This window comes from Anser brachyrhynchus (genome assembly GCF_964034855.1).
Source record: "Anser brachyrhynchus genome assembly, chromosome: 1".
In the NCBI taxonomy this organism is placed as follows: domain Eukaryota; kingdom Metazoa; phylum Chordata; class Aves; order Anseriformes; family Anatidae; genus Anser; species Anser brachyrhynchus.
The window spans coordinates 25168166-25192171 of NC_137694.1; the positions used below are offsets into that span (position 1 = coordinate 25168166).

General features: G+C 39.3%; 1 protein-coding gene across 4 annotated transcripts in view; it reads right to left on the reverse strand.

Moving 5' to 3' along the window:
• Positions 1-24006, reverse strand: part of CPED1 (cadherin like and PC-esterase domain containing 1) — a 150447-nt gene that overhangs the window by 88998 nt on the left and 37443 nt on the right. For all 4 annotated transcript variants that reach the window (XM_080590755.1, XM_080590754.1, XM_080590753.1 and 1 more), the window contains 2 exons: positions 12645-12801; positions 10954-11122 (listed from right to left, as the gene is read on the reverse strand). In XM_080590755.1, the coding sequence (XP_080446881.1) occupies positions 10954-11122; positions 12645-12801 (326 nt within the window). The remainder of the gene's footprint in view (positions 1-10953; positions 11123-12644; positions 12802-24006) is intronic.

Genomic DNA, 24006 nt, shown 5'->3' on the forward strand with positions numbered 1-24006 from the left:
CTCATGATCATCTTGGTGTGCACCAGTACCCCCAAGTCCTTTTCTGCCAACCTGATTTCCAGCTGGGTGGCCCCCAGCACGTAATGGTGCCTGGGGTTGTTTGTCCCCAGGTGCAGGGCTTTGCACTTCTCCTTGTTGAACTGCATGATGTTACTGCCAGCCCATTTCCCCAGCATGTGGAGATCCCTCTGGAAGGCAGCTTGACCCCCTGGTGGATCAGCCACTCTTCCCACTTTTCTGTCACCTACAAACATGTTGAGGGTGCACTCTGCCCCATTAATGAAGATGTTGAACAGACTGGACCTAGCAATGTCCCCTGTTGCACACTGCTAGTTATTGGTGACGTATTATGATGAATTCACTGTGCTGACACCAGATCTCCTTTCAACAGACTTCTATGCACTTTAGTCCACGGAATTTTCTAGACAGCATTGGAGCCTGCCTTGTGAGCATGAATACTGTCAAGCACGTCGGTCTGTGTTGGCATGAATGATTTCCTTTTCAGTTTCTTCAGGCAGCATAGTACAGTTAAATGTAAAAAGCACTTTCCACTTGCCTTTTCAAAAACAAATACACAAACAAACAAACAAACAAACAAAACCCCCACTGTATCGTTGCCTGCAGCCAGCCATGGCAAATACTCAGGTAGGCAGCTTACACTGATCCTCCTTTGCTTTGCTGTCTTCAGTGCCATTAACTTGATCCTAACAAGCAGTGCCCTTCTCAAGCTTTACTGAGTAAAACAAATTTGGCCCATGCACAGAACTGGGTGGAAGGTTTGCAATGCCTGGGACTCTTTATTCTGTTTCTGATAAAGCTGTGTGAAATGCCAGTAGGAAATAAATAAACAAATAAATAAACAGAATGACTTATCTTACAAACTTAAACTTCTGACTGCCAGGAAACTACAAAGTAAAGGTTGCATATATAATGTCAGCTCTGCCATTTGGATATTTGCATCATGCTGCAATCTTGAAAAACATCACACTGTATTTTTATACTGTAGAAAGTTATCCACGTGTATTGCAATTCCATAAACCTTTAGGGCAAAAGAGCCCTGGAACTGCAAAGTAGAAAGAGATTATGGAAAAAATCTTCAGACCAGACTACACTTCATTGCAAGCTTCCCAAAGTCTAAGATCACCCAAGCTTTGTTTCTCCCACAGAATAGTACAAAGATTAAGAATATAAAACTGCACATTTTTCATATCAGTTCTGATTTAGAATCATCTCTGAAAGAAATTGTTTTGTCTCAGTTCTGGTTCAAGCCAATAGCAGTTTATTAATCAGTTCATGTGAAATAAAAAATTAAAAATGAAGACACATCTCCCCAGAAAGAGACTACAAGGTGGTTCTTCAGCTGACTTTGACAGCTACCTCCATCATCTCTGACAGATCCTGTACATCATTCACATTCCTGCTACACCAGCTTTCACCTTTTCTCTAATTTTCTATATCTGCAGTGGTTGTTGAGGAGCTAAGTGAGAAGCTGTGTTGCTTTGCTGCACATAAGGAGTTGAAGAACTTTACAGGGAGAGATGGAGATTATTGGAAAGAAGGGCAAAAGGGACAGAAGAAGCTCCATTAGCTCATTTTCTCCTCTCCATAAATCAGTTCCTAAGTACCTCAACACAAGGGATACACTATGCATGTATTTCTAGTCAGAATTGTTGAAAGACAGACTGATTTGCCCTATTTTCACTCACAGCATGCTGTTGGCTAAAATAGCAAACCGATTCCAACACAGCAGGCATTGAAATAAAACTGACTTCTCCAAGGAATTGCATTTTAGTTACAGCCCTCCTTAGGCAGATTAGAAAAAATCAGTGCTCTACAGGTCCTCAATGGGGGATATCAGGTTTTAGGACAATATGTATTCTAAAACAATGACTAAAAATAAATATTTAGTCAGCTTGGTTCAGGACCAACAAAGACAACAGAAAAATACTCCCAGTTCAACTCCAATTCATTAAAAAATCCTATCCAAACTGGTTCAGGTTAGGTTTGACTCTGTCATATTCCATAGGATTCTCAGCACCCAATAGGGAAAATGCAGAGTATGTGGACTGGGGATGATAAAAATATGAATACCTGCAGCAACCTCACATTCTTCTAAGTGTGCCAAACAAAATCTATAAATATCTATGTTCAGCTGCAACACGTTAAAGCCACTGAGCTGAAGGTTACTTCAGATGATCACTACAGATGACGCATGTTCTCCCACCTTCAGAGCAAACACACTTCCTGCCCAGCAAGGTTCAATCTCGTTATTAACTGAGGCTGATTAAAAGCAGCACTGAATAGCAAAAAGAGGACAGAATGGAAAAATCTGGTGGCAATCACAGGAATTTAGTCTGGGAGAAAACTGACCTCTGGCTGGCAAATTTTTGAGCAGAGGTATAGGGATTAAATTTTAGTAGGCTGTAAAACTTAATGCACACATGGACATATATATTGTACAACGACACCATTGTATACAGAATTGCAAGACTTCTCAGGAGCTTGAAAATGTTCATCCACACGCTGGATGCATACAGTCAGGGGTGTGTTCCACACATTTATGTAATGCTTTTCAGAAAATGTGCAAATGCAGTCAAATTACATAAATCAAGTGCACATTTTCTTTAAAGGCAGAATGAACTAGAAACATAAATATTCTTAAGATTTACTTTAACTCATTGACCTTTAGCTCACTGATAACCACTCTTCCTTTAGGATAAGCCATTGGAAAAAAGTATTTGGCCAGAATATTAATTTAAAAATACTTTTTCTCTACCCTCTTTGAATTCTTTTTTTTTTTTTTTTTTAATCTGCAGTCATTAAAATAAGCCTTAACGATCTCAGTGACATGGGTTCTTTTGACTCCTCACAAATACACTGTACCATCAGTAAAAGGCCTGACAGACTGAAAAAAAATACAATTTAATTGACAAGCTTCATGGACACTAAAGGAGAGTGGAAGAGCGTGCCATCCGCGGGGCTGCATGCTATGGTGACTGTAGTAATTCCTTTGAGAGGATTTTCCTCTGGCATGTTTTCTGCGAATGAATTTCTTAGGAGAGGTTCTGGGGCAGCCTAGGGCAGCTAGCTGAATGGTTAGCTGAGGATTTGCTTGAGGAAGGGTAGAAATTGATTCAGACAGCCGTGTCTTCTACCTCCATCCCTTGTTTTAGGAGGCCTGTTCAGAGCATGCTGAGGAGCAGACACAGCACACTCACTACGTGCACTGGGTGTCAGACTCCAACACTCCACAGAATATGTAAATGAATTTTACTGTAGTTAAAACAAACTGTAGTGATACTTCTGGGATTGCCTTCCAGCTCAGTCCTGGCATAGTCTTGCCACATGACAAGATAAACAAGAAAGATTATCCTTAACTAACTTAACTAAACTTAAAACACTTACCTTCGCTGACTGCATTGATTAGCTTTCTGTTAATTGCAATAGGAGTTCAGAGGCACAACTCTCATGCAGACAATTCACTTAGGTGTCAAAATCTATGGAGGAATGCCACCCGACAAAATTACGTGGCTTGTGTCTACGTACGAGGTAAATGTCTCAGTTCCTTTCACACTTCATTGCACAAGACAGACACTTCAAAAGCATGATTTATGCCATCCTAAGGTAGACATCTCGAAATGGTGACATTAATTACAATCTGAAACTGATCTGTTCCTCTAGTGAGTGTACAGGGAATCTAAATGAGACACCGAAGACGGGCAGGAGATATAACCCGGGAGAGCTCACACAGCCCACCCTTGACAAAATCTTCTGGATAAAAATATCTGTGTGACTTGAATATACAAAGCTGTCTGGGAGGGTGTTTGCCTTAAATTGATGATGTTAAAGGCAACCATCAGCAAGATTAAACAGCAACCAGGAAATTACAAAGTGACTTTTGCTAGAAGGAAGGAGTCAGCTTGAAAAATAACATTAAAGAAGCATGAAAATTTGCAGCAGGGGTGGGAAGAGGCTTTGGAGCAGAGACGGCAGCAGGCAAAACCTGGTCAGGCACTAGCAGAGGTCAGCCCACCAGCACCACAGCTTCTGCCTGGACTGTAGGGTTTTACTGGGTTGTCAGCATTGGCATGGCTCCTGCGTGGGCACACAGGGAGTGGGTACATGCAGAGCTGGAGCTCCCACTTGTCCAACCAGAGGTGCACGAAAGTAGAGAACCCGTATCGCAGGAGAATGGGGCCATCTATGTAACCCATGCCATCTGCGAGACGGGGAGAGCATAAGAGTGCGTGAATGGGTGGGTGTGATTAGAACTTTGGGAGGGGGGGTATTTGTAGGAGGATGTTTAGAGTGATGTAGTATTTATTAACATTATTGAAGTTTCTGGTGTCATGGTTTCTCTGTTCTGGTATTGATAATGATTTTGCATGTGTTACTAATACTGGCTGCAAGTTAACTACGTATCACCAGTTAACCACTTCTATCCTGATTTTGTTAAAACAATGTGAACTCGTCAGCTTTTTCTCGCAACAGCATCACACCCTGGGAGCTGTAGCTGATCTCTGAACCTACACAAGAGGTGAGGAGCTAGAAGATGAAAAGCCATTGGAGCTACTGAGTAATTCAGTGCAATTTTGAGGTTTATATTTTGGGATTTGATGCATCACCCTCTACAGAATTTGTATGAATACATTTTGAAATGATATTGGCCCCTAGTTGTAACCTTCAAAACTAGAGGACAGATAAAGTTGTCAGTATAATATTCGAGAGCAATGTTTACTGCTGCTGATATAAAACATGACCTTTGGTTTAAAAATAAAACAAAACAAAATAAAATCAAATAAAAATAAATAAAAGGCACTTTTTGAAATAACAAAGGGTATCCTCTCCAGACTGTTTTGCTATGCATCAGAGCTTTTGCGTCTTTCTGATCAATTGGATCTGCAGGGTCTCAAAAGAATGTAACCACCTCTCTTTGAAAATTGCCAAGAATGTTTTCACTTGAATAAAATCAATCCCTCTTCTAACTTTTTCAGTGTAAGCTGTGTACTTTCAGTACACTTTCGTACATTTATTCTTCTTACTGAATCTATATTTGGTGATATTTTTTCTCCAAGACCAAATACTTTTGCATGTAAGTAGTTGTTCATAGATACAGAAATACTCTTACACACAAGAATCTCTTTGACTATATCTATAGATGTATCTAGATATCTAAAGTGTCTGAAAAAATATAGACTGATTCCACATAGAAGGCCTGAAAAAAAAACAGATTTTGAAATGAAACTGTTTCCTCTATTGCCTGGTAGCACAGACAAACCTCTTCACTGATCACAGCGTATAGTTTTAACACATATAATGGGAGAAAAACTACTCATAATCAAAAACAATGGCTCTAGAATACATCTCAATAGCGCAATAATTTATCATAAGCTGATAGTGTTAGCTTTAGGTAGGTCTGTTTAGTCCACTAGTGGTTTATTTTTATGTATGTTATTGTTATGAAGGGGGAAACCAGGATGTTATTCAGCTGTTCTATACAGTAAATTTCACATTGATATATAATTTTTTTTCTTTGCCTAAGTTATTATAAAGAAATGGTATCTAAAAGGTGCGGAAAACAACAACAACAAACCCTCTTGTCCCTCAGCACTGTTTAAGCATACTTACTCAGAGGATATTCTTTGTTTATCAAGTTCAGTGGACAATGTCCACCTATTTCAGTGTTTGCTCCTGGATGTCTTATTTTAAATCTTTGCTGGTGAATAAAGGAGAAAAGACCCTCTGAGAAAACTTTTCTCTAAAGATCCTTGCTCTTAACACTAAGTCCAAAGATTATTGATGTCACTGGTTGTTGATGTTCGCTAGCTTCAGCAACCACTAAATTGAGTCCTTTGAATGGGTCTGAACTAAGAATTGATTCCCAATGCAGCATCAACTTCTTAGTGAAAAAGTAAAGGTGATTTACTAACAACATTTTCCAGCTTGCTGTGAGAAACAAATGTGGAGCAGCTTGATTAAGGGAAGCTGGAAGGCAGAAAGGGAAAAATGAGAAGAGGAATCAGGATAATAGGAGATAGGACTGGGAAAGTTGGGAGCCATGTGGAGACATGTTTACGAAGCTGCTTGGATTGAAGAGCCAGAGCAAGAAGATCTATGAACGAGAAGAAAAACAGAGAGCTAAGGGCCTGGATTAGTGTGTTAAGATTTATTTATGACATACCTACTTGTTATAAAGAATAATCAGTCTAGAGCTGTTACCAAAGAAACTCGGATGTTCATGTTGAGAAGAGCAGAAAAGAGCTCCAGGAAGAATTTTAATTCTATTTGTACACTGCCTGACAGATTGGCACAGACACAGAGAGGGTAAAGAAGGAAGGATTATTCATTCTTTCTCTAAAGACAAGAATCAGGGACATGAAACTAATAATCAGGTAGAAGTTGCAAAGAAAAAAATCTACATAATTAATCTCTAGAGACTCATTGCTGCAGGTTGTTGGGAAGACCAAAAGCATAAACGGATTCAAAAATCCATTAGAGAGCTCTGTAGCATTGAAGTCCACTGGAGTTTATTAAATATAAAGATATATATTCCACTTCCACTTCAGTGCGTCTTACCTTGCAGGTTACCAGAAGCAGGTACAGTCTGCCTAAGTATTAATGAGTACCTTTCTATGACAGATACAGTATGTCATATAAGCATATCTTTGATATTCCCCAGTCCAAACAGACTTTTTTTTTATATATATATTAGTGAAAAGGGAAATTATAGGGTTCTAGATGTTATAAGGACAGAAAACAAAGAGCATTTACGTTATGCTTAATCTCCCAGGAGTGGGACCATTAGAGAATTTGATTCTCTGCACAGGCTATTTGTAGGAATAGTGAAATGCACATGCTAAGTTCTTACAGCACCTAATGCACACATTTAATTTTTCTTCCCAAATAACCCTGCAATCTTTTTAAGAGTTGATGGTAATTTGCTTTTGCATTTGCTCTCGCTAGGTGTCAGGGCAACAACTGGTAATCCAAAAATAAAACAAAGAAAAAAATCCTGAGTCTTTCCACTGTTTTTAAGCGTTTTGCTCTTTATCTGCATGAAGGCGTTCTATTTGATATTCATCTTTGAATTTTACTTGAAGTAGTATCAAAATTGGCCACTTGAGGGCAATACTGCAATCTAATTTTCAGCATTCTGCTTTAAGCCAGACCTCCATGTCATATTAAAAGACATATTTCCTGGATATTTGAGGGTCCAGTTTTATTTACATACATATTAAGTATGAAAAATATTTTTCTTTACTCAATTTTTCAAATGCTAATACATTAGAAAGAGAATTTCAGTGAAAGTTATAGTGACTTATACCACAGAAAGCTTAAGCAACAGCAAACAGCTTTAATATATTATGTTTACTTCACTGCACAACTTGAAAATCACTTAAAATCATAGTTTCAACTAGGGGTATCTAGGTCTGTGCACATACACCAGTCAATGAATTCAAATCCAGGAAGCACCTGACTTATATTTTAGTTGAGCAAAGGGACATTGAGCCAGAGATGGGGCAGTTCAAAGCAGCCCCCAACACCTTCCCAGGTGACACAGGATGAGGCACCACTAGAGTCTACAAAAATGCACCCTCAGTTATGAACTGGGACTGCATTGGGAAAGGCTAGTGGCTGAGAAAAGGAGATAACTTATAGTATGTTAAACCTGGAGATAAGTAATCATATATGAGTGTCTTACAAACCAGCTTCTATAAAACAGAAAATTATTCATGGGTCATCTTTTTGTTCAATACACATGCATAGGCAATTAATATGAAGGCGATTATTGCACACATTAACAATGACCCCTCCTTTAATTGATACCATATGCAAAATTAAAATCTTCTATTTTATTAATAATTTTTCAAAGCACAGATGGTCTAAATAAAGGGTTTCCAATTTTCCTCAAGGAAATAAAGCTATTATGTAAGCCTCATAGCAAAACATTTGTGTGACAGAAAGCCATTCCCTCCCCTGCATTTCCTGCATCTTTCCAACCAGGGCCCAAATCTAGAGCTGCACTCTTGTCACTCCTTAATGACACACAAAATCCTAATGCCAATTAAATATTTAGCTTCTTTTGCTTTCTGAACCAAGTTACTAAAATCTGCATAATCTCTCCCCCCCCACCCCCCCCACCCCCCCCCCAAAAAAAAAGGCAGCTGGTGTGTACAATGCACTTGAGCTCCTCCCGAATTGTCATTTGGCCAATGCTTATTCAAGAATTCATTGTGAAGTCTTGTCACTCCAATTGGGATAAGAAAATTTGAACAGTAAAAGTCATTTACAATAGTTTTCTAACAAACAAGCAGTGGAGAATGTAGTATTTAACACTTTAAATTTATTATTTTCTTTACACAGTTTCTCTAAATCATTTGGTATCATTTGGTATCCAGTCTTGAAAAATGCCTCTTTCACATATACCGCATTCTGGTTACTTCCAGCAAAGGTAAAGGGTTATTGTGCATAGAAGATCAAATATCCTGAATTTGCATTAGTAAAGTTGTAATTAAGTCAACCACAGTTGTAGATCTCTTTCTTACCCATAATGGTTTAATTACACCGGTACAAGAAAATTTGCCCACAGATCTCCAAATCAAATCTCCAAATTATTGTGCAACATTACTAAAGGTAACACATCTATGATGTCAATACAGAAAATTAAAAACAAACAAACAAAAAAAAACCATTATACACTAGGAATTTTTTCCAGACAAAAGTCTCTTCCATAGGCATGATCAGGTCCCAGTGACACAAGTGGGTATTCTGTCAACCACTGGAAGAACAGATCTTAGACACCTATTAACTATTGACAGATTGGAGCTTCACAATGTAACAATTTCCCTTCCTACACACTAGAGCTGGCAGAAACCAAATACTCATTCATATGCATTCTCATATGCATTCAGGACCAGATTCCCTGGCTAGAACGAATATGCATAGCTCCACTGGATAGTTTGGGAGAGGAGATCACTATGCTAGCATTGTACATCTCACCGGCATCAAGTGATGGGTCCATAAAGTTTACTAGAAACTTGATACAATCTCATCTCACAGGATATCCATGTTTGAATTCAAACCTCCCAGGTATTCTTTCCTGACCGCTGCCATCTTTTCTGATGACTCCTGTCTGATGCCTCTGCACCAAGCACAGAAGACTTTTTATGATTTTCCCAGTAGTGCTGTCTGGCCATTAAGTAAATTCTCAGTGTTTCACTTCTCCTGGAGACTTCCTGACTCCTCCCAGGCTTTTTATAGGGCATGTTGCTTAAGCTGAGAGACAGTCTTATACACCCTGTTTTCCATCATTCTGTTGATTTACATTTAACTTTCTTCATCATTACAAATGTGTTTTGTGTGATGCCTACTTTTTGTGTATTTCTTGCCATTTTGACAAGTCTGCCTAAAGCTGTGGAAGATGTAACACCACAGCAGCAGTAACCAGATTGGAACTACTGTTGACATGCTGTTGCTTCTATCTATCACTTTTATTGCTTCTTCAGCTGCCAAAGTGCTCTGTAAATGATGGGTGGCACCCCTTTCAGCAGACTTCCCTCAGCTGGAGCCATTTTACAGAGCCCTATCACAATCACTAATGACTATTAGCCTTTAAAATACTGCCTACTTCAGATATGATAGTGATGCTTCTCGACATTGTAGCATTTTAATACAGAAAATTATACTGAATTTCAAGGTTTTAAAGTGGGTGACCTTTGGTAGTCTTCCTAAACCCACACAGACAAATTGCAAAATAATTTATCTCCATGCGGTTCCACAGCTTCTGAAGAGTGAAATGAAGGTAAGTAGGTTTATTTTACCTAATTTTGGCCATCTAGAATTTGGCATGTTCCGTAAGGCAGTCACAGCAGAACAGAAGGGAAGCAGACATTTCTAGCAGAAAAAAAAACATATCATTCCAAAAATAGTGTCTAAATTGAGTGGGATGTTTTATACTTTAGAGATGCCTGTTTCTCCAATAGCTAGAATTAGATAATGAGATTAAAGTAAGCATTTAACTTTCAGAGAACTAAAATTGTAAAACATACCAAATGGTTAGCATCATCAAGAGTCCTGGCAGTGATACCACAACATTCACACTGATTCAAATATGAGACTTGCTCCTACCCCAGGAGAGTTACATGTGCAAAGTGCACCCATCCTCTGATGGCTGCTGCATGAGTTGAGCTATGTCACTTCACAAAATCACTGCTACTTTGAGAACTTGTTCCTTGAAAAAGAAAAGAGCAGTCACAGAACTGCAGTTCCTTCACAAAGAGCTGCCATGTTGCAAGGACAGTTCCTTGGTGAAAGAACAAAGGAATGGAAAGATACCTTTGGAAATCCATAGGACTGCTGAGCAAACTAGACATAGAGACCTGGAGTGGTGTCTCCAGGCACTTGGACATATCAAGACTTAATCAAAGTAAGGCACGTGTGAAACATCCTTCTTCATAAAACCTAGAGACCATGGGGAGCCGCCCTCTGCACAGTATTCTTCCTTCCCCTTATTTGGAAATGCCCTGACCCTCATCCGTTCTGTTTTACTGCACCCAGAAAAGAAATCTAAACATTTTAAATATTTACTTTCCTTTTTTACAACACTGTCAATATACAGGCAAAAGATTTTACTGAATCAGAGCACCCCTGCAGCTGTGCTTTAGAGAAAATTCCAACCTTGCAACTGCTGCCCAGTGCCACCAACAGAAATTGGCTTTGAAGCAAGCAAATCCCAGGTCCCTCCACAATTCCCACTGCACAGGCAAGCTCTCCCCTTCGTCATGAACCAAACCCCACTTTTTCTGAGAAATGAAAGCTGTACCTGAGGAGAACATTCATCATCAGCTCAGGACTGCAAATAAAGAAAGGGGGAAAGAGAATATGCATGTTACCTGTTTTTCTGTCTCTACTTTACCTAAAAGTGTGCAGAAACTAAGAAATAAAACATTTTACCTTTACAGAGAAGTGCTTCTTCTTGGGTGGATGCCAGACTGTGGCGGTTGAATGAATGAATGCCCGCAAAGGTGTTAAGGATGTGACTAGCACATATGCTTTTATGATGACAGAAATGTCTTGAGCTTTAAAGATGTCCTTGTGGTCTGGTGAGGCTGAAACCTGATTCCTGGAAAGTGATAACAACGCAGAGAATTAATGAAGAGCTTTTGCATCTCTTTTAGAAGCAAAATGAGCTATGGAATAAAAAAAGCAGAGGAGAAAATAATTTCCTTTTAACCCAAAGTTAGGTAACATAATAGATGAAACCAAGCAGGATGGAATCAAGCTTTTTATCCAGTCTTTCTTTTTGCTTTCAGTGTTTTTTATCTTTATTTCCATACATACTAATTAACTGTGATAGGAGGGAGTTATGGTTGAGTGTACTTATGGGCAAATGCATAGGCATGTAGGCAGGGGTGTTGTGGCCATGTTGTAATTGTTTGTTACAAAAGTTGTCAGTACTAACCCAGGACATTCAGAGTGAAGGTAAAAACATTAAAGAAATCCAAGCAGCTTAAATAACAGAAGTGCATAGTAAAGCTACCCAAATCTAACACTGACTTCTAGTGAAGTCAGAAAAAAGTATGGAAAGACTACACTATCATAAGCACTTTCTTCTGTGTAATACAAAACCACAAATATGTGGTAATGCATGCTTATACTAAGGAAAGACATGAACTACGATTCCAAATATTATGAGAAACTGTAACACCTAGGAATAGCCCATAATAAATCAGCTAACCATAAAAGTGCAAGTTAATTTAGTTCAGGAAGTGACGTGGCTCTCTAGATAGTAGGCCACAACTCCCATAGTCTGCACAAAAAGAATCAGCATAAAAACAGGGAAGAAACAAACAAAACTGGGGAAAAATTCAGTTCTCTAAAAGCTCATTACATGGGGAAACTTGAACGACACTTGGGAATATTCACAAAAGTGGTTATTAATCTGTCTGTTAAAATCTCTGAATATCAATCTACCTCACAGCAAATGCAATGAGAGGATGAGTATACAAATTATATGTGTCTAAGACTGTGATTAGTGGTAAAAGAGGGACCTCACACTCTTCTCCCATTTCTGTGTTATCTTTGGCAAGACATAGCCTCACCAGGCCTCAGTTTTGCCGTCACTTAAAGAGAATCTAAGAGTATCTATGCTAAACAAATTTTTTTCTTCCCCTTGCAGAATGGTAGGGCCCCTGACCACGGAATTTTGCATGATACTGAAATATAGGAAACAGCATTTGGACAGCTAGTTCTCAAGTATTTCTTAGTTCTTTACTTAATGGAAATCTCTTTGCAAAGGACTATATATGTGTGTCTATAGTAGGGGTAAGGCAGGAATGAGGACAGGAAACATCTCAGACACTGAGAGACCTAAACATTCAAGGGTGTCTCTGGATCTGTATTTATCTGTCTAGGAGTCTAAATGCCCTCAACATAAGCACTTAGTTGTTCACACACAAAGCATGTACAAGTTTTGCTAATACAGGAAAAAAAGAAAGCATCATATAAGTATATAGAAAAAGATACAATACATCTAAGTGCTCCATCTGCCGCGGTTTCCATTCTCGCTACATTCTGCATCCTTGACTCCCAACTAAATGCATTATGAAACACACAGTTTCTGGGGTAAGGTATGATTAGCTTACAGCTGTGCACTATTAGCCTGGCTCCACAAGTGCTGTAGATGGGCAGCGTGTGTCTTGCCGTTGCTTTTGCTGCCATGGGTGACGTTGCTTGCAATGCTGGCCCTTGACAGCCCACGCCAACTGAAGCACTCTGGGGTGGCAACTGGGAGCTGCAGGTCTGAAAAAGTACCAAGAGAAGGAGAAATAGAGTCAGCAGACCACTGAAAACAGTGCTCATCTCCTGATGTTAAGGAAAAAATGTGTAAAACAGAAGCAGTACAGAGGAGCTGCAAGAATCAACCAAAAATATAAAATAGAAAATGCTTAGACTATATCCTATTCAGAACTGCTAGCAGAGAGATTTATACCCACTGAGTACCCCCTTCCAGCTACGAGCTCTGGCCCACTTTATATGTGAGTGCATGAGTGCTGCATAAAAAAACAAACATACCTTTCCACCTTCCTCTACACAGAAATCCTTTATTTCTAAATATAGAATTCCAAAACTTGTGTTTCTCACACAGCCCTAATTAAAATTAATGTGGATAAGAAATGTGTTTGACAAAGGACCAAGGGACTTTGCCACTGTAATCACACAGTTCAGTAAATAACAACATATCCCTGTTTCTAGATTGACAGTTTAAGGCTACATTTTGTAGTTACTGAAATATATGGGAGGTTTAGCTCTGCAACTAAATGCAGTGGGAGCAGGACTGATGTACCAGAGCCCTCAAGACTACTGAGGCATGTGAATATTAATAGTAATCAAAATATTGTGATGTGATAGCAGTCAATGGGTGGTATGTATTTACTGTTCCTACTGTGCTTGTAAAAAGGCATAGAGCTCTTATGTCATTATTTCATGCAGGGTGGTTTTCATTAACACTAACACACCTCACTTTTAGACATTTCAAATTCCTAAGTAATAGTCAGGGAAAAGTCAAGCTGTTCACATTATTCCCAAACCTCATCACTTATATTTTTTAATGACATACTGCATTGTGCTAATGTTATGAAGTTGTTTGTATAGCTTTTCTTTTAATGCATATGCTCTCCACTTCAGTACACGAAATGAAAAACAAAATTGAAGCTCTATTTCTGGTGATGAGCTGTGAGCAGCCATTCAAGGAAAAGAACTATTCTTTTTCATACTGTTCCTGTTAAAATGACATTGTGATTGTCTATGTTTATCAGCTGTTCATCAGATCAACTCAGTTCAGCCTTTCAAGCTCAACTGGGATCTAAAATTAATCTTGTCCTTTGCCTTACACACACCATTTAGCAGGAGCAAAGGCTTTACTAATCAAAACCAGGCAGTTATTAATACAGCACCGCATGTTCAGATTATACTCTCACTGGCTTCTTTGTGTTGTGTTATGCATTATAACTGATGTGGACTTTGTAAGTGCCTACCTGTTTGCTGATAGTACAGAGGCAAGACAGACTACTGTCTGTCTACTTGCCTGTGCAGCGATAACAGGAATAAGTCAGTAAACTCCCATTAAGTCATTTATTTAGCAGACTTGCTTCTATATATGCACAGGGAGCAGACCTGCTAGATCAAGTGCTATTTTTTCCATATCCACTCTGTAATAACCACTGGCATTTCACTATGGCAATTTCCACCTATGGGTAACATACAGAGACAATGGCATTCCACCATGGTAATTTTTGATGGTCCCACTGAACCTACCCCTATGCATCATTTTAGTTACCTTACTGAAGTGTCTATACTAGCAAAGCAGTATTCTTGGGGTTTGTCTTTAGGCAGTGGAGACAGAGACCAGTACTCAGAGAACTCGGAGAAATACTGGTTCTAAACAGCTCTCTGAAAGGATCTGCTTTTTTATTGACTATGCAAGAAAACTAAACTAAATAAATAAAGTACGAATAATTCTCAGAGTATAAAGTTTGACCATACAGTTTTGGTGTTCAGCCAAAACCAAAATTACAAAAACTCATACAGGCCCTCCACAATGCATAGCTGACTTCACAGATCTTTTTCTGATGTATCCTTACATTGGTAAAAAGGAAAGACAGCTTCTCGAGGAGCCAAGCCCTGTTCCTCTCTATCCATGATACCATAGCAAATCCATCAGGAACAGCCTAGCGCAGTCAGACTCTGAAGCTGAAGCCTCATGGCCTAGGTCTTCAATCAGCACGACAATGGTCTGTCGACCAAAAGCAGTATCAAACTTATACAAAACCCAGTGAAGTGTACAGCAATCCAAGCTACCCCCTGGTCAATGCTGCCTTGGGAGACAGAAAAGAGGCAGATTGTCCTACTGTGACAGCTACAGCATGCAGCTGAAAGGAGGCAGAACTGTGGTTCCAGACCAAGCTTGTATATAACATAAACATGTTAAGCCATAGGTATGTAAAACAATTAACAGAACCATGGAAGGGACAAGAACAACAGCTCTTAAATCACCCAAAAAAAAATAAATAAAAATTGTCAAAGATGCACATTTTTCAGCAATCGCTTTAGTTAAAATGACCATAATGTTGAGAAAGCACACTTTTTTGAAGTGTAATTTTCTTATTTAAAAAAAAAGCCAATATTTCACTGAAAATAGGAACAAGGCAGCAGAAAAGGGTTGTTTAACAGAAAGTAGAGAGCATCTTTTCCTTTTTAAAATACAGTTTTAATTGTGTTGCTAGGGCAACAAGTAACCGATATGGTATTAACTCACAAAGCTGAGTTTGAAAATAATGAGATGACATTTGTACTTTACCCCTTTTAAATGTACCCCTTATAAATCAGAAATTTAGCTGTTTAGGGGAAATACAAAAGAATACTTAGACATTATTCAATAACCAGTGAACCATTTACTGTAGCAGAATATAATAAAAATGGGTAGAGACAGATGAAAAAAAGAGAAGTGTCCTATAATTCTCAAACCACTGGAGAGAAGCTCCTTAGTGATGCCATAAGTCATTGTAAAATGCCTTGGCATAAGAAAAAAAAAAAAAGGAAACCTACCATCTCTCGAAAAAGAGAAGGTTAAACAAATTCAGGGAACTGGTTATTAGATTTGAGATCTAAAAAAGGGGCAATGTTCCTAAATTATTCCCCATATAGACCATTCTGTTTGTATGGTTCCTTACACATCCCTGTTGGGTTTCTGTTAGCACCCACCTGGGAGGGAGCCTATTATAAAGTGGCTGGAAGAAGGAGAAAGGGAAATGAGACTGTCACAAGGCACTTGCTCCTTTGAGATGACACGCAGTTTGCACACCACCAGGCAGAGCTAATGAGAGAGTGACAGTCCCTTACTTTGGTAAATCTACTCCTCGTAATCAATGAATACAATTATCATAATAATAAAGAGACGTTAGTAGCATTGAACACTCAGCTGCATCGGTACTCATGGCAATTCTCCACCTACTGTTGCACTCAGAAACAGTAACAGTGTTTGTCAGAGCTGTAAATTTGTTAATCAACATCATCATCAATGAAAATTAGCTCGCAGTGCCTTTACTGTTTGTTGTAATTGACATGTTTTTCCATCTTGAAATCACTCTGCAAGCTGTTGTTAATTAACCAGCCCTTTCAAAGTATGTAAATAACAGCAACATTTTAAATAACAATAACATTTGATAGTAGAAGAAGTGAGAGAGGCTCAGCAGTTGATGTGTCAGTCAGCTTGGGAAACCAAGTTAGAAATAAGACAAGTCCCAACACTGTAGTCCCCCATCCAGATTACATTCCCTTTTTCAAAAATCCTAATCTTAGTATACATAGTTTTTGTAGCACAGACCTTTAAGATCAAAAGGGGAAAAAATGTATACTAGAAAAGAACATTTTTCCTTTTAAAGTGGCTATGCAGTATTTAAAAGGCTATGCAATCTATTGATCGAGTATAAAGCAAAGGACCTAAGGCCTGATACCTACTTTCACTTTGGAAAAAAAAAAAATCCTCATTGAAATTCTGGTTTGAAGAAGTCTTCTTATGCTGACGTCTCTGAAATGGTACTATTGAAAACACCAACAAACAGCACCGATTTCCAAGTCTCGACCTTAAAAATCCCTTCTCTGTCTGCCTGTGGTGTTCTCTGCAGTGCCATTTCGATGGGTAAGGAAGCCACTGCACATTCTCAGCTGAATTCACACATTAGCCCTCTAACCACCGCAGTGGATAAAACACAGATCCGTGTCGCAGGAACAGCTGGGCAGCATATGGGAACGAGAGGTATAAGATCCACCAAAGCAAGTCAACACCTCTAGATCAAAAAAATTAAGTGCCCTTTTGTCACATGAACTGGTGGCAGATTTCATTCTGTCAGCTGCGATCTCTCGAAGTACCAGAGTCAAACAGATCAGATGACAGCAGCAGCAGCTCCGCTGGTATCTAATGAGGCCTTTCAAATGTTTTACACAGCTATGATTTCTTGCTCCCTCTCCCCCCATCTCCGGCTCCCAAGTTATTTTCTTGTCTTTGGCTCAGATTTCTGAAGTGTAACATGAGATTCAGCCCACATGCAATAAAGAATAGCTGATTTAAGAGTTACAACGTGGGGCTGAGCAAAAGGTTTACCAACAGCTAGAGGTACTTTTGGGCAAAGTGAGACTTCCTGGCGTGTAGCCAGGTCATTGTTTACATGGCTGCAGCCACGTGGACTGACAGTAAATGGAGGGTTTAGGTCAGCTTAAACATATGGTGATCTGCAAGCGTAAGGAAATCAACAGGAGAAGATCCCACAGGCTGAACTAAGTGAGTACCCACTGCTTTAAATGAGTAACACTTAACTGAAAGAAAAGGAAACAGAGGACAAATACAAATGTGCCCTCTTCTTTATCCTCTCCTTTTTACTAGCCTTTGATGTTGTAAGGGGAGTTATGATATGGTTTCTTTTTTTTTAAACTCTGCTTGAGATCAAAGAGGCTATATTGTGTGCTCTTAAAACATGGAGCAAAAAGCAGTTAAGACCATTGTCTCTGTGATGAAAAGGTTGTTTTGTTTCCAGAATGCCTACCAACAGTCAGTTCTATTAGAAAATTTTCAAAAAATTTCAACATGATTGAGTGACCTTGAAAGCTCCTCGTTGAGTAAGGAAGCACAAGGCTATAGATTGAATGAAACACAACTAAGATGCTGTGCTTTGTTCTGAGTCCATCATATTGTTCATTCCTTTCATATAGGACATCGTAAGCTCAGCACATTTATACTTGCAGTCTTCATGCAGTAGCTTTTCTTTAGGCAGGACAAACATCACTTCAGAACATGAAAGGTCACTAATACTGGAGGTATATGGCAGGCTTTTCATCTCAAATCTTCTGAGCATCTTCCTAGATTTTCATAGTGGCAGACTGTCTCTAGCAGGATCTCAAATTCTCTCACACAGGAAAAAAAGAGAAAATGATAGTCATCTCACAACACTTCTCAGCAGTTTCTGATGCAGCACAATATGCAGAAAGGAGTGATAACAGGTCATTTCTGCCTGCCTTTCAGGCTTGCTCTCTGACTTGTCTTCTCAGTGAGTTAGAAGAAATGTGTATTGCTTCCTGTGCTGGGATCATCCATCTGTCTGACTGGTGTGGGCTTCTGGAGAACAAAGAGCTTATTTCTGAAACAGACTGCACAAATTGCATTGCTCCAAACTGGTCCTCTTCTGATATTTACAGCTGGGCAACTTTCCAGGCTTTGTAGGTTTGAAAGGTGTGTTAAACAGCTGCAAAGATTGCTTCACATCAGGAGATGCTTAAACAGCTTTCATAGAGTCTTGGGCAGACTCCTGAGCACATAGAGGATCGGCGAATTTTGATCAAAGCCTATTATCCAGTTCTTTTTGCTCAGTCATGTATAGCAACCTGCCCTAATCTATATAACCATGAAAGTGGTGACCATTAAAAGGGCATTTTTTCATTTTTCAGTACTGATTTCAGAGAATGGATGATTTTAGCTGAACTACTGTCCTTACATGACTTGAGGTCATTGCAGGCTTGTCACAGAAAGCAGATCTATTCCATTTAATTGCCTTCTGTTATCCATTTGACCTATCTGATGAAAAGACTCTGAAACAAAGATTAATACTTTCCTACAGCTTACACATTGCTCCTTGAGGTTGCTAAAGAAAGAGAACCTTTAATGCTCAGAGTTTTATAAGCCGTGCACTTAGAACAAGGTGCCTCCGAAACTCAAAGCGGGTGCTGAATATTTGAAGGAGGCTGGGGGTAGTCCTGACCCCACTGAAGTCCTGGCAAAATTTCTGTTGTTTTCACGGGAAGACGATTTCTTGCTTAAACACTCTTTTGATGAATTTAATGTGTTATAAGCTTCGTTTGTGATGTGCATATTTCTGCAGGTTTGATATCCCACTCACTGACTATTGATCTGTTGATCAGGCCTATTGAGCCTGTCCTTAAAAGGTTTTCATATTCAGAAAATGCAGAGATCCCTCCATCTGTAACACAGCTAACTTCAGAGTAACCCACACCAAATATTTAGAATGGAGAAACTTCAAATTATTAGTAACTTCTGGAAATTTATACAATGGCTATCTAAATATATTTAGTATAGAAAAAAAGAAAAAAGTTTTTAAGAAACCAGATCTAGATGGAAAGGAATTTACACTGTGGGTTGGAATGCACTGAAATCCATGATAAAAAACAACTGTGAAGTTTCAGAGTTATAAAGATAACCAAATGATAGCACATCATTTTTAAATGTCTGTGTTGTTTGTGTTGTTTATTTTCCCCAATAAAAGCATCAGCAAACACAGCTTTGGTTTAGATTAATCATTTACCATGTTTGTTACTTCTCTATTTTGGCAGATGCATTGAAAAGAGTATTAAATACAATGTTTGCTTCTTCATTCCTAAAGTATCCTCGCAGTTAGAAGATAAGGATTTTTCAATATCTTCCAAAAGGGCTTCTTCTCTGTGCACCCTTCATACCAGAACTTAAGTTTACAGATAAGCTGTAAAACTCTGGAAGAGTATCTCAGTGAAAATTTTGCTTGCCTGTTGTGTGATTAGAGCCACAGTTATGATTCTGTGGTGGTAATACAGTAGCAGATAGAATAGTATATGAGTGAAAGCTAAGTGATTACACTCATTTAGCTGCAGTTCTTCCTTTCAGTCTTCACATTTGCTGTTATTACTGAAGTCCTAGCTGAGATCTGACCTTGTAGTAAAACACAGAAATCCTGCTGCAAGTAGTTTATAATCAAACTAACTCAGAAGAGACAGATGCTGATTTTGTTGGCCGTCATTGAGGCTTTAAGCAACTTCAGTAGCAAAATGGTAGTAGGCACAAAACTGATCACAGCTTATGTGTAGGCATTTTTAAGGGCCAGCTGGCGAAAGAAATGGATCCCCCTATAAAGAAGCATGTTTCTGTCACAGAGGTGCTGAATTATTAACACAGAAAATAACTTTAATCTATAATTTCGCTCTTACAACGTTGCCCCGCAGGGTTTCCTGGATCCAAAGACAAACATCCAAAGGAGTGACAGTCAGCTGCAGTGACTGTAAGCACAGCTCTAAAGGCTCACTGCAGCTGGCCAGCACTCGCTGCCAGCTACTGACGGGAGTCCTGGGACAGTGGCAGAGGAGGAGGAATGCTGCTCTCGCCCTCAGTCTCATTTACTTATGTCAAACAGCAATACCATCCAGGTCAAAGAAAGTGGAAAATAAAAGCAAGTAACCCTGCCACTCTGTGTCGACTGCTGGCTAACGAGGAGGCCAACATTAAAGGCGTGATGGGTTCTGTGGATGTACTTTCCCCTTGCTCCCCCCCCTCACCTCATCACCTTATCTGCTGACCCAGAGTAAGCTGGGGACAGGCAGGACAGATTGGCCAGGCAAGAGGGGAGAAAAGCTGAAGGAGGTTAGCTCCTCAGTGAACACCAGACAGTAAACATATAACGTAGTGAGAGCTCAGTCACATAGCTGGTCTATCTTGGTTCTCCCTCCCACCCAATTTTATCAGGGTCATGTCTATCCCCAGACCTCCTGTGTGATTAATACTGTTGGCTAGCCCCGCAGGTGATCAAGGGAGGAGCCAAGGCTCCTGGACACTCATAAAATCTCTGCGCTAGTGACACTAATAAAAAGAAACCCAGAAGGGAGGCATACGCCAAAAGTATTACTTCAAAAAGAATCGGTGATCTGGATGGGTAGAGAAAATAGTTGTGCGTGGCACAGGCTGGGCCCTGGAAGAGGTGAAGCAAGACAAATGCTTATGTGGAAAGACAGTCTAGTCTGGATCACTTAGGGAATGAGAAAACCATGGAGACTGTTTCAATACTCTACGTGTTGCCACTACTTTCCTAGGAAAAACCTATCAAAGACAGAATTTGTTGTGCATACATCAGGATGCTTTTTTCCGTGCCCTAAACTGAGGCTGGGCCATTGGGTTTCTGTTCACATTGTGGACCTCAGTCCTTCCCATCTGTCAGGTCAGAGCAGTGCCAGGAGTCAATTAAGCCCCATCCTGACCCCACGTGCAGTGGAGTTGGAGCACCTGAAATCCCTTTGCCAGTCATTCTCCAGCCTCAGAGAGATTCCAGGTTTTGGCTGTTCATGGGAAGATTTTAGTCATGCAATCCTGCAATTTATGCAATTCATGCAATTCTTCAGTCGCTCTCATGCTGAATTTTAGTATTCTTTACCATTCTTATGCCTCATCAAAAAAATCACTACCATGTGTCCATCTTCCAGCAACCTCTATCATCTCCTTCCTTCTCTTATTCAATCCTATTTATCCATACATATCACATAATTATTTTCTTTTTTTTTCTCCTCTAAACTAATCTTATTCCAGTTTGGCTTCCCTGTGTCCATAATATTGTCTTCACATATGCTTAGAACCAATCTGAATTTTCAGACTGATGAAAAGATTTTCCATTAAAGAAATGAAGGAAAAAACAGGCACTGACCTGATTATTTTCTACAATTCATTTTCTTTATAGCAGCTAAGTTGATATAACAGAGATATGTGAGGGGTCACTTTCTGTTAAATATAAAACCTAGCAGTTTAATAGTTGTACAGCAAAAAAACACAATGGTCTAGGAATATCAACAGATAGAATAACATCTTAAAAAAAATAACCTTTACCCTTACTGCTTATCAATATCAACAGTCATACCCACAGTAAATCCAGTAATCCCTTCTTCTCAGCCTTGCTCCTGATATTCTTTTCTATGACTTAGTGTGTCTTTAATTAGATCACATAATTCTTAGAGCAGCAACTTTGCGTTTTCACTTTTACAGGAAATTGCTCAGCTCCTTGGGGGGCTGACTAAATGACAAACACAGTAATAACAAACCAACTGATCCTCTTCAACAGGAATTGCGGAGAAGCCCTGTTGACTCAAACACACAAGAGTGAAAATTAGTCACTGATTTGAAAGGAAACAAACTCTCATGTGGAGGAAATACTGATGAAAGCTGTTCTTTCCTCAAATAATTTCAAAATTGAGGATGAAACAAATCCTAATATTTGGCGACTTTGCTGTTGGGAAGAAAAGTATTTCAGAGGATGCAATTGAAAGAAAGAAGTGGAAAAGGCTAATTATATCACATGAATGGAAGGGGAAGGATGGTAACTGGCTCTACACAGACTTGCTTTAACTTATGCCTTTTGTCCCCTTAACCATTACACTGAAATCAAATGATTTAGCTTTCTGATTCTAATTTTACCTTCTGTAGGTGAATTTCACTCATACTAAAACAGATGTCACACATGCAGTAATACTGAAGAGGATCCATCCCTGAATTCAGACACTTGCACTTTGAGGCCCGGTCTATAAAAAGATGACTCCCTCTGCGTCAGTCTCAGTTCCCATTCCTGTCCATGGATGTCAGCGTAGACTATCCAGTCAGCACAGAGCTATTCAGCTAACCCTAAATTAATGCTGTAACTAAATACTCTTTTGGACAGTGCTGACTCTAAACTGTACTTCTGTTAATTTGGGGAGCTTAGATACCAAGTGTTGGATTCAGTTGCCAACACATAGACATCCATTGCCATCTATTGATGAATAGATGCCTGAACCTCCAGCTGCTGTTCCAGAAAGACTTCAGAAAGATTCTGTGCCAAACCTGCCAGTCCGACTGCGTGGCCTGGATTCCCCATGGTGTCCCAAGAGGCATGAGACTCCTGCAGTGAAACAGTTGCCCTAGCCACTGGGGCACATGCTGATGTGGAGACACCTAGATTTAAGAGATGGATTTCTTTCTACTTTAAAACACTGCAGCTGATTTTGATTCAAAATCATTTTTACTGATGACTGAGAGGTGAGAAGTAAGCCTTTTTCTATCTGACAGTACTTCAGCAGATGGCTAGAATAACCCTCTGTTACTAGGTGGGAAAGACTGTCAGACCCCTGCTGCCAAGCGCACAAAACTACTTTAATTTCAATGAGACTTCAGAGTCAGTTAGGTTTCTCTTTGCCAGGAAATCACTAATAATATAAGTATGGAATAAGATGCTTACAAATTGCCCTTCCCTAAAGGGGAGAGAACACCGAACAGTTTAACACACCACATACACATAGTGGCTTGTACCACAGTCTGTGGACAGCATATTTTGTGTGAAAATGTGCATATTTTAAGGGGAAAGCTCAGTGTGCGGTTAGTGCCCCTTCTGTTTGTGGTTTTGTGGTAGGAAAAATAATAAAACTACTGCAATTGCCTTCCTCCAAGTAGTAACCATTGCTTTTTTTAAAGGAAGTCTGATACAACTTGAGTAGGAACTACCAATTCCTTAAGTCCTTTGAAATTTTTAGAAATCTGCTCAAGTTTGTCCAGAAATGGTACTATATCATAACACTTCTTGTAATAATTCTCATTCACATATATAATTCTCGTTCACATTCCAGTGCGAGGGACCCAAGGCAGCAGGCATCACTGAAGACACTTAAAATTCAGCCAAAACCAAATGTATCACTAACCTGGTGTAATATGACTTCAGTATAAAGAACTCTCATAGGGCCTGGATAGATGTTCATTATACTGCATGTTCCTTATGATCAGTTTTGACAATTGACTGCACCAGGAAATTAGGAAATGTCCAAGTGACACTCAACATACAGCTCTTTAAGGAGAACTCTTCATGTAAGTTTTAAATATTGATCAATCTTTAAATGAAACAGTAAAAAAAAAAAAAAAAAAAAAAAGGAAAAAAAATATGGTGTTGATTAGGAACCAGCTACCTTAACTTTAGCTGAGCATCCAGAAGTCAGACATTTAATCTAGGCTACTTATCTAGGCTCCATTTACCATTAGTGGTTAGAGGTAATTGGTGATACATACCTCCGGGGTGTAATTCAACCAACCTACTTCAAATATATAGTTTAGGACAAAATGAAAGTCTTTGAAGGTGCCCCTCTCTCTCCACTGACTGGAGAATACTGGTGCGGAAGATACCTAACTTC